The sequence below is a fragment of the Arvicanthis niloticus genome, chromosome 8 (genome assembly GCF_011762505.2).
Source record: "Arvicanthis niloticus isolate mArvNil1 chromosome 8, mArvNil1.pat.X, whole genome shotgun sequence".
NCBI classification, from domain to species: domain Eukaryota; kingdom Metazoa; phylum Chordata; class Mammalia; order Rodentia; family Muridae; genus Arvicanthis; species Arvicanthis niloticus.
Genome location: NC_047665.1, coordinates 29,200,783 through 29,211,503, shown reverse-complemented (window position 1 = coordinate 29,211,503; position 10,721 = coordinate 29,200,783). Strand labels below are relative to the sequence as shown.

The 10,721-nt window shown below is 41.9% G+C and overlaps 1 protein-coding gene across 1 annotated transcript; it reads right to left on the bottom strand.

The window, feature by feature from the left end:
- Positions 1 to 239: 239 nt before the first annotated feature.
- Positions 240 to 10,072, bottom strand: LOC117714106 (serpin B6-like). Its single transcript, XM_034510735.2, has 6 exons — positions 9,893 to 10,072; positions 7,383 to 7,535; positions 6,199 to 6,316; positions 4,766 to 4,908; positions 1,406 to 1,561; positions 240 to 641 (listed from the first exon to the last, which is right to left on the bottom strand). Exons 1-6 carry the CDS (start codon positions 10,055 to 10,057, stop codon positions 240 to 242), a joined length of 1,137 nt encoding a protein of 378 aa, XP_034366626.2. The 5' UTR covers positions 10,058 to 10,072.
- Between the last annotated feature and the right edge of the window lie 649 nt (positions 10,073 to 10,721).

Here is a 10,721-nt window from a genome sequence, read left to right as displayed (position 1 = left end):
TGACTGAAGGAAGCTATAATGTTCTGCAGCATGGATGAGCTCTGTAGACAGCAACATAATATAACCCCAGAAATGAAAACTCAGATCCTAGATCCTCCCATGAGACAGACACATAGTTCTGAAAATGGGTTACCATAAACCCTGTATTTCATAACTGTCATTGTATTTATGGATAAGGCCACTTGGGTCACAGGCAAACCATGGAGAGTGAGTAAAATACTGACAGGGATAACCTTTCGTCAGGGAGAGGAAAACCGACCAAGAAACAGAATCACTTCACTCTTATCATCTTGAATGAGGAAAAAAAAGGGGTGATCAGCAAGTAAGCACCGGGGAGACAGTGGTGACTCCATTGTGACAATTCCAATGGGAGCTGCAGCCTCTGTGCCTTCCTCATTGACCTCCACAAAACATTTGTGCACAACATTGGATAGAAATAGGCCTTGCTTGGAAGATATTCCTGAAAGATCTGCTCTGCCCTCCTCAAAGGCATCAGTCATGCCCAGCTTGCAAAGGACTTCTTTCATGTCATAGTTCCCCTCCAGTTTAAAGCGTGGGAGAAAAACCTCCACCTCTTCTTCTTCCATCTTGACGAGCCTTGTCCACTCTATAAGTTTCTTGTAAGTTATTTGATTTTCCACCTAGAAGAGGGTTGAAGACTTTAGGACAGTGCTGTCACACAGGACTCTTGTGACAATGAGAAGGCTCTACTGCCCATGGAAGTGTAACTATGACCCATATGGTAGCTGGGAGGAGCTGGGGTACAGAGCTTGTAAAGCATGCTCCAGGTCCTAGGTTCCACCCCAGCCCCACAAATGAACAGAAAATAAAGCCATGATCATATGAGCATAGGACAGTGTAGAAAAAAATCATGGCAGGGATGGGGGGAGGGGGCTTTCCACACGGTGGGTCCCAATAACTCAAGAAAGTCTAGGATTGCAAGATCTTTATTGCCATGGTGTGTGTAGATGGTCTAGGTGCCCCCCCCCCCGTCAAGCCAGAGTGGGCCTGGCTTAAATAAGGAGGGGAAAGAGGGGAGGATCTGAGAGAGAATAACTTAATTAGCTACACGCCCTGACCTTTAGGTAATCACATCCTCTACCTGTAGATGGATAGTGATGCAAACCTCTCTGGGAGGAGCTGTCTGAGCCAAATGTGTCTGCAAGGTGCAGGTTAATGGGGATATAGGCCGAGTGTAGGAGTCTTGAATCTGGGGGCATGGGGAGATATGTGCCATCCCTAACCAGGCAATGGTCACCTGTTGGGTCTCTGGCTATCTCAAACCCAGTGCTCTACAAGGGAGACCAAATCATCCCTTCATGGCCCTACAGGACAGCGGTCCCAGTATAAACCCAAATGCCACTCTTTCCCTCTCGCAGCTCCATCAAGGCCACATAATCCTTACCATTCTCAGTTCAACATATTCATCTGGAAGCATGATGCCCATGTTCAACCCATTTCCAATATGAGGAAGCAGTAAAATAGTAGTAGATATCTCTTTCACATAATACATTTTGAAAGTAGACTTCTTAAACATCATTTGAACTGGTTTTTTCTCATTCTGTAAAGGATAGATAATAAGGCATACCAGGCAAATTCAACAGGGTAAGATAGTCACTGTCCCTGTGAGAACTGTCTTTATTGGACTTCTAGAATATTCTATCAGTCACTAAACTTCTGAAAGAGTTTAGACTTTACATGTGGCTAAAGGCCCAGTTTTCAAGACTTGGCCCTTAGAATGGGGTTTAGGACAGGGAAGGAATCTTTAAGAGATGGAACCTAGAAGAGGATGTTCAGGTCATTAAGATGTAACCTTGGAAGGAATAATCAATTGGGCACACTTGGTTATCTCCATATTAGCTGTAATGAGAGAAACTGACTGGCCCAAATCCAAACACCTGTAATGTCATAGGCAAATTATTCTTTTCTATTGGGGAAACTCATTTATTCTCATGACTTTGAACATAATTCCCAAATATGTCGTTGTAGCCTGGACTTCTTCCTGAACTCTGGAATAATGTATTTTATAGTCTATTTGACTCCTACAATTTAATATTTCTTTGTATACCTGCTCTACCTTATAAGTCTTACTTTTTCTGGTTGACAGTGATGTCCTCTTTCCAGTTGCCAAAACAATTTCATGACCTTGAATTTAGTCATTACCAAATTGTATTGCATGTATCTTTAAATTATAACTGAAACGTTACTTTAATTTTTAACCTCCGTCATCCTCACAACCCTGGAATACCATGATAGCCTCCTTTTCACTGACTTCAGCACAGCAGCCAGAGGACCCTGTACAAGGCAAGTCAGACTACTGTAGCAGGAATACAAATTAAATTTAATTAATTAATTCATTAGTTATTAAAACACTCTGGAACACAAAAGAGTCCCCGTTGCTTTGTCTTCTAGTTCAGGTCTCTTCTTTGATCCACTATACTCATACGGCTGTTTGTGGTATTGTGGTTAACTAGATTAAGTCTCTTTCTGCCCAACAAACTGGTCCTCAGAGCTGGTACATGCTTCTTATGTCCTGGTGTCTGCTCCCATGTCATCTTCCCAGTGAATGGTTCCTTGGCAACTCTTACTGGCAGTGCACCCAAGCACAGCATCCTGCCACCACCTCTGTAGATCTCTGGAGCCCTCCCAACAAACCTCTGAACATTACATATGTTTATCTCAGATTTCTCTCCTCCAGGAAAACAGAGCTTCATGAGGTTAGGCATACAAGCCAGTTAGTGCCTCGGGCATAGTAAGCTCTCAAGTGACATCTGAAGACTGTATTCATAACAAACTAATGAACTGTAATACTGCTCATAATTTAAATACAAATCCATAAAACAGAAAATCTTGTGCCTTTGGAGCCATGGCCTCATATGTGGATTATAGTCAGAATCTACTGTCGCCACAGAGCAGTCTGCGTCTAGTTCAGAGACAAGAAGAAATACAATGTGTGTTGGCTCTACACTTAGCAGGACCACAATAAGTATATTCCCATTTATGGAGTATATGGGAAAGGTCTCAGAAGGAGGCTTCTTGCTCTCAGGCCTATGTCCTTCCCTATGGACTACAGAGTCAGGGTCAAAGCCCTGCTGTGATACTGAGGAAAAAACACTGCATGCAAAGATTAGCAGAGCAGGAAAGAAGAACCAGTTTTCAAGAGCATCACCACTTGTAGGCACCTCTAGGCTTCATCCATTTTCTGCCCTCCTGGTGAATGATAAACTTGTATGAATTCAACTATACCAGCTGGGTTTCTGTTGCTTGCAGTAGAAGGAAGTCCTAATGTAGGATCCTGTCATAAGTGACTTCAAAGACAGAAGTACTTTGACCAGAAAAAAAAAAAAAAAAAAAGAACAGGTCATTATGAATAAAGCTTGTAATAAAATGCATTTCCTAACATTAAATGTTAAATGTTCAACCTTGACAATTTTGCACTGTTACCTCAACCTTCAGTTTGTAGCTCATTACCTTAACCTGACCTAATTTCCCTCGCCCTAACCAGACTTTGTGTTTTAAAGTGTCACTGAGCCTCCTGGACACAGGAAATTCCCTAGCTTCTCTTCCTCTAGACCCAGCACGTCAGCTTCAAAATAAGACAGAGCTGCTTTGTCTAGAAAGCCTAAATGTTCCATATAATCTACTTGTGGGTTTTCCCATGTTTTAACATGTGATAAGGAATATAAAGACTGGGAACTTCCCTGGGTCCCAGCTTGGCTCCCACCTCCTGGCTTCGTCACTGATTAATCAGTCTTGGAATGAGTGTTCATTAAGTCACCAGCATCTGGCTGACACTGGTACCTGTGTGGTTTGTACCGTTAATCCTGAGCCCCAACACTAGGAAACTGAACGTTCGAATTCAACTTCGTCTGGGAATGCAAGGTGTGGCTAATGATCCAGAATGTGATGTAATTAATTTGTTTTGTCATCCTCAAAATATAAGTAGAGAGAGAGAGAGAGGAAGAAAGAAGAGAGAGAGAGACAGAGAGAGAGAGAGAGAGAGAGAGAGAGAGAGAGAGAGAATGGTTACAAAACACCTGGGACACCACCAAATAACATACTCCAACCTAGAAGAGCCTGAACATAGAGTCTATCAGATGTACACATCCCACTGTGTTGCTTGTCTGTAAGCAAAGGTCTGTGCTTGTCACATGAAACCAATACTGAATTTCACTCGCCGGTTCACTAGCTGGATCAGTGTTTACTGAGCCAGGCACTTGTTACACAGATGTCAGCCCCTCATCTATTTTTTCAACAGAATGAGAAAGGTTGTTTTCCCTCTGTGTGGTTTTGTGGCAGTGAGCAGGAGGTTCGGTCCTCTTGAAGGAGGCAGAAGACCCAAGACAGCACCGAAAGGTAAGGAATGTGCACTACTACAGGGGAAATATGAGGTATGGGCTGCATTCAGGGCCACAAGGAGCCTTATAAGCCACATTGGAGTTCTGATGTTCATATCTCCAAAAGTCTGTGAAAGACCATTTCAAGTACACTGCAGAGCTCTGCCATCAGAATTGGCCTCAACATCTGCCAGTGACAGCATAGCCCATGACAGAATGGTGAGACCACGTAGCCTATGTCCATCACTGGGAATATGCAAAAGGAGAAGGGAAGAGAAGGCCCCAAGGCTGACAGAGGGTCCTACCTGAAAAGCTGCCCAGAGACACGAGGGGCACAGGCTACATGAGGAGCCTCCTTATGTTTCAGAAGCCAATTTTAAACAGAGGACCTGGACCAGCAGTCTCCTTAGTTACTGCACTGTGGTTACCTTGCTGATTTTGAAAGGCATCTCCCTGGTGTCCTCTTTATTAAATGGCTTCTCCCAGTTTCCTTTGAAGTAAATGGCATTTGCAAGGACCAGCTGTGTGTTTGAATTTACTGTAACTGGAGACAGCAAGTCTCTGATTACATCTGAAAGAAGGACAAACAACAACAACAACAAAAAGTAATTAAAGCCTTTTGGTATTTTGGATGAGACTGGACCCATAGGCTCAATATTTCTATACTCAGTCCACAGTTGAACTGTTTGGGAAGGATTAGTAGGTATGGCATGATTGGAGGAGGTATACTAGAGGGAGTGGTCTTTGAGATTTCTGAAACCCACAGCAGGCCAAGTCTCTCTCTTTCTCTCTCTCTCTCTCTCTCTCTCTCTCTCTCTCTCTCTCTCTCTCTCTCTCTCTCTCTCTCTCTCTCTCTCTCCATGCTGCCTATAGATCAGGATATAAAGCTCTCTGCTACTGCTCCAGCACAATGTCTGTCTGCTTCCTACCATGATGATCATGAAATAACCCACCTAAAACTGCTGTAAGCAAGCTCTCTGTGTGAAGTTTTCTTTTAAGACAGTTGCCTTGGTGGTGCTGTGCCTTCACAGCCACAGAACAGTAACAAAGACAAGACCCACATAGCTAGCAGAGTTTGCTGATACATGCAAAGGGACCATAGGCAAATGGCGCCACCTACTGCTCTGGAGTGCTGATTCCTGATTTAGAGCTAAAGATATAGATCAATTAGAGTATTTTACTTTGCCTAGCATACTCACGCCCTTGGGCTCAATCCTCAGGCAAGTCAAAAGCAGTCTTTATTAAAAAAAAAAAAAAAAAAAAAAAAAAGGTAATTTTTTTTTTACATTTAAAGATCTTGTGAAATCTCATCATTATTATTAACAATATTATTAGTAATGCTATTACTAATAATATTATTAGTAATAATAGACTAACAATATTATTAGTAATAATAGACTGCAAAACCAGGCATGCCTTTATTTAGAATTGAGAGGCAGACTGACTTCTGATTTTAAGTCCAGCTTGGTCTAAAGAGTGAGTTTCAGGACAGCCAAGGTTAGACCATGTCTCAAAGAATGAAAAAATAATAATAAAGACTAGACACAGAAGACTGTCCTGGCAGGTGAAGGTACTTACTATCAAATCTGAAGAACTGAGTAGAATCATAAGACACACTGGTGAAAAGAGAAAACCACATCTGTAGTGTTCCTGATAGCAGGTGTGCACAGACAGACACAAACCCAAACAAACAAACAAAAACCCCCATAAATATACCATTTTTTTTTTTCAAAATAGGCTAACTGTTTACCAGGGATGGGATCTGGCTCAGTGGCAGAGGAGATCCTACTCAGCCTGCTCCGGGCCCTGCAGGCAAATCTCAGCACTAAAAACAATCAAAACAGAGTAACTGTATGTTCACCTTTTGTCTTTTTGGCTACCCAGGTATTGATGTGCTGTCGGGACTGCTCTGGAGCACCCTTAAAGTCCAGGTTTTCTATCTCTGCTTTGTACAACTTGCGGCAGGAATCTTTAAAAGACTGAACAACATTAATTATACAGCCATGGAAGTGATTAGCACCAATAGCCTCCTTCCCAATACACAAAACCAGAATATCAGATGTACATATGTGACTTGCAAGCAAATATGTGGAGAGAGTATAAAATCCAGCTTTCCTGTGTCTGGCTTTCTTTATCCTAAGTTTGTGAATGAGGTAAAATGTTTGTTGGTATGAGAATAACTAAAAAACATGACAAACAGCTGGATCCGTGAAATAGAGACTGAGGCTCAAGGAGGTAACTGGGAGCACCTTCAGATGCAGCATCATACTGCTGTCACTCTAAGAGGACACAACACTGGCAGACTGAGGTTAAACCCCACTAGAACTATGGCACCTCTTTGCTGTACATGGGCTGGATCTTCTACCACAGTTTTCCATGTTAACAGTAATACAGATTCTCACCACTCAAAATAGTGTCACCTATAGCTAGAGAACACTAGGGAACTAAACATGGAAGCTATAAACTATGTATATCATTTTAATTGATTTTACTTCATGATATGGAATTAGACCATGGTCACCACATCAGGCAGCTCAGTAGCAGGGGGTGGGCCACTCACAAAACACGGCCTGTGTTAGGGTATGGGTCAGTGGCTCATTGCAGTCGTGAAGGACCAGCCTAGCCTACACAGGACCATACAGGGAATTGATCACTAGCACAAGGCAAATTAAAGAACAAGCCACGTGCTGATATAGTTTAGGAAATGACAATAACATTGATGACCACCCACATTCTGCCGTGTTACAAGAGAAAACCCAACACAGTATTAAAAGGATGAAAATTCCATGATGCCAGCAGTATATATGGAACAGTTTCTCAATATTTTTATAAATCAGCTGATCTCATGGCTACATACTAAATTCCTCTTTGAAAGAACTGTTTTTATTTTTTTTATTTGTGTCTTTATGTGTGTGAGGCAAATGTTCATTTCATGTGGGTGTGTGCCGGTGTTGAAGGTGTGCATGTATATGTGTATAAGCCTATGTGATGGCTAGAAGGTAACTTCCTTCTGCTTAATGTCTCTGAGTACTACATGACACTTACTTCTAGGATATCAAAACTGTCTTCTACAAAGACACCGTTGGCTGTTTTGAGCATGTGCCTTGTGTTAGTCTTGTTCACTTCTGTGAGAAGTGACTGAAAGCCCTGGTGGACGTCTCCACCTCCATTGCTGCTGCATTTATCCAAAGAAAGTACCTGAAATCAAACAGATTAAAAACAACTTCAATAGGCCAAGCTATAGGAAATGAGCCATCGCTAAACTCATCCTCAGAATTTTACAGATCCCTAATGCCACTCAAAGACCCACCTAGTTAGAGATGAAAGTACCTTGTAGGTTCCCTCTCCAAGGTCCTCCATGTGCCCTGTCAGCCCTGATCTGAGAAGAAATGGTCTTTAGCAAACCTACCTCTTCAAATTCACAAATGACACTCTGGCTTCAAGAATGGCTACCAACAAGACCTGCTGTCATTCCAGTGCGCCCAGCTTCTGATCTCAGGTCATCTCTTCCCTGCTCTTGGGCCTGGGCCGGCTGCAGCATGTCTGACCACCAGAATTTAGGAGAATGACCTTCTTTCAGGCCTAGACTGTAAAGGGCCTGGAAGCTGCCACATTTGTGCTCTTGTTTCCAGCTGCACTGGTGGAAAGATACCCAAGCCACATGGAAAATCCTGGAGTATTTGTGCTATCACACAAATATTCTTGAAAGAGAAACATGACCCTATCCAACATGGAACATGCTAGATACATCAAAGCCAGGCATTAGATTTACCTTCTTAGACTTTCCTATCCTTCTGAAAAGGTACACAGATTATTGCAGATGCACCCATAGGAAACAGATAAACTGCTTATGAGTGGATGTAATATTTTGGAACTAAAAGAGAGAGAGAGAGAGAGAGAGAGAGAGAGAGAGAGAGAGAGAGAGAGTTTAAGTTGAATTTAGGTTCTAGCTCTCTCCAGTAAGAAAGCAGGCTGAGAAAGAAACAAATTTATTTTATTTCTAAAAAGAAAAGAAAAAAAGAAAAGAAAGGAGGGGGAAAAAAGGATACCAAGAGCTAACCCAGAATGCAATGGTGTGCCATAAGGTGGTGATGAATTAGGAAAGACTGGCTTCAAATATCCCTAACCTTGGGTAAAAGAGAGTGGACACACATGTTTGGATGTGATTCAGAATTGCTACAGTTTGGAGACTGCAATGTGCAATTTCTCCAATGCACTGAATATATTTCTCCAAATTGGTACATTGTCATCTGATACCCAGTTCCTCAGAATATAACTGTATCTGGAGCTAAGATATTGTAGGGACAGTGATGTTTAAAGGAAGTCATTAAGTGAGCTAAACCCAATCTGTGTCACTATAAAGAGAGCTGATAATAACATAGACATCCAGGAAATGTAGGCTTAGGTTTTTAAAACCTACTTTTAATAAGGATTCTCAAATGCTTTGACGCCTTTTCTAGCTCACAGTCCAAATGGAGAAATGATGGTAAATAGGACAAAGGGATGTGGACCTGTTTAGAAGTAGTTCTTTGGGGCAATTTCAATCTCTGTTTGTCAGGATACCATCAGTCTAGTTCAGTAGTGTCAGGATACTAAACCTGAATCAGAGGTGGTGGCATGATCCAGCAAAAACAGCCAGGCCTCCACAAAATCTGCATGAGTGAGCAGGAGCTAGCAGAACCAGACATGACCCCAGGAGAAGTTCTCTGTCATGCATCTCTCAACAAAGTAAAGATCAACAAAGACACAAGACCAACATTCTAAAGCCAGCTATGCAAACACCCTGTCACTGCTGATTGAGTCCTATTTATACTCTCTCCAAATATAACTTGTCATTCCATGGGTCTTCCCTCAACAAAATACCACATGAGTCTACCTCAACAAGACATCACTTGAGTCTGCATTGCATGACAAACCAAAAACCCCAACATCAAGGAAAGACAAAACTGCCCTTAAATATTAATTTTTTTAAAAAGTGTTCTAACTTTTGGAATTTTAGTATTCATCCACTAGAACTATATTATATGTTAATAAAGCCAGGCAATCTGAAGTGTCTGTTACTCAACCAAAGCTAGCACTTTAGGGAGTGTGCACTGTACTTTTATCCACATTATTCTGGGGAAGATGGTCTCTGAGGTTCACATACTTTTGCAGATAAAGCACAGAACTCAACAAAATCCCCCAAAGGTTCTATCCCTGATCTTCCAGGCTAGACTGACCCCATTTGAGAATAAACTTCAAGATCCTAGAAACAAACCTTACTTGTTAGAAGGTTGAGATCCCTTAGGGCCAGACAACAGACAGTGGAGATCATAGAGGCCTTGGTACCATGCATTTGGTATTTTTGCACCAAATTTAACCTCACACACACACAGTCACCACCAGTGGGTTAGAATGTTACAGCTAGGGTTTCAACAGGGATAGCACATCCTGCCCATCAACACTCCAATCACACCCCTATGTCTTCTACAAGGGCAACTTGAAATATGGAGGACAAGCTCAAACTACAGTCCACATTATACAGTATTTATTTACTGTATAATGGTGTTGGTTACCTGACTTATCTGTCTTGCAGTGGTTCCATTTGCTCCCATTAAGATCATAGCCAGAGATGAAAACATGCTTGAGGGTGAGAAAAATACATTTCTTGAAATGTCTTCACCCAATACTCTGAAAACCTTTAAGGCAAAAGTATCATTTGATTCCAGCAGAGGATCCATGATGCCAAGCCTGAAATGAGGGATTACAATAAACATCATAAAACCACAGTCTAATGTATAGGCTGAATCTTCACTTTCACCAACATTGTGATACTCTAACTTGGTGAACAAGGGAAAGATACACTATGGAAAGTAAAGGAGGTCACATGCACAAAGTGTCCATCTTTGTCTACATAGCAAGTCCAGACTAGCATAAGCTACATAGTGAGACCCTGTCTCAAAGAAAACAAACAAATGAAAATAAAGACCTTACATGCATGTTCAATTTTTCTAGTCCAATGACATAATACCTAACATCTCCCAGTTTCTTTCAGGAGGAAATTAGGGAAGCACAAAGTCTGACTGCTTGGAGAAAAGATTGAATATTGTTGCTGATTGAAAACATGGGTGTTGGGCTGGGGAAATGACTCAATGGGTAAAGTGCACACCATGCAGTTGTGAAGCTTAGTTTGGACCCTTAAACTGTAAAGCTCAGGAAGGAGGTACATAGTAGTGATCCCAATCATGGGCCAGGGAAGTGGAATCAAAAACCAACAAACAAAAAACAGCTACTGGGCTTGGGAAATAGCTCAACGGATTGAGTGACTGCCATGCACTTATAAGGATCAACAAGGTGACACATAGTTGCTATTCCAATCATGGGCCAGGGAGGTGGAGGCAGGAG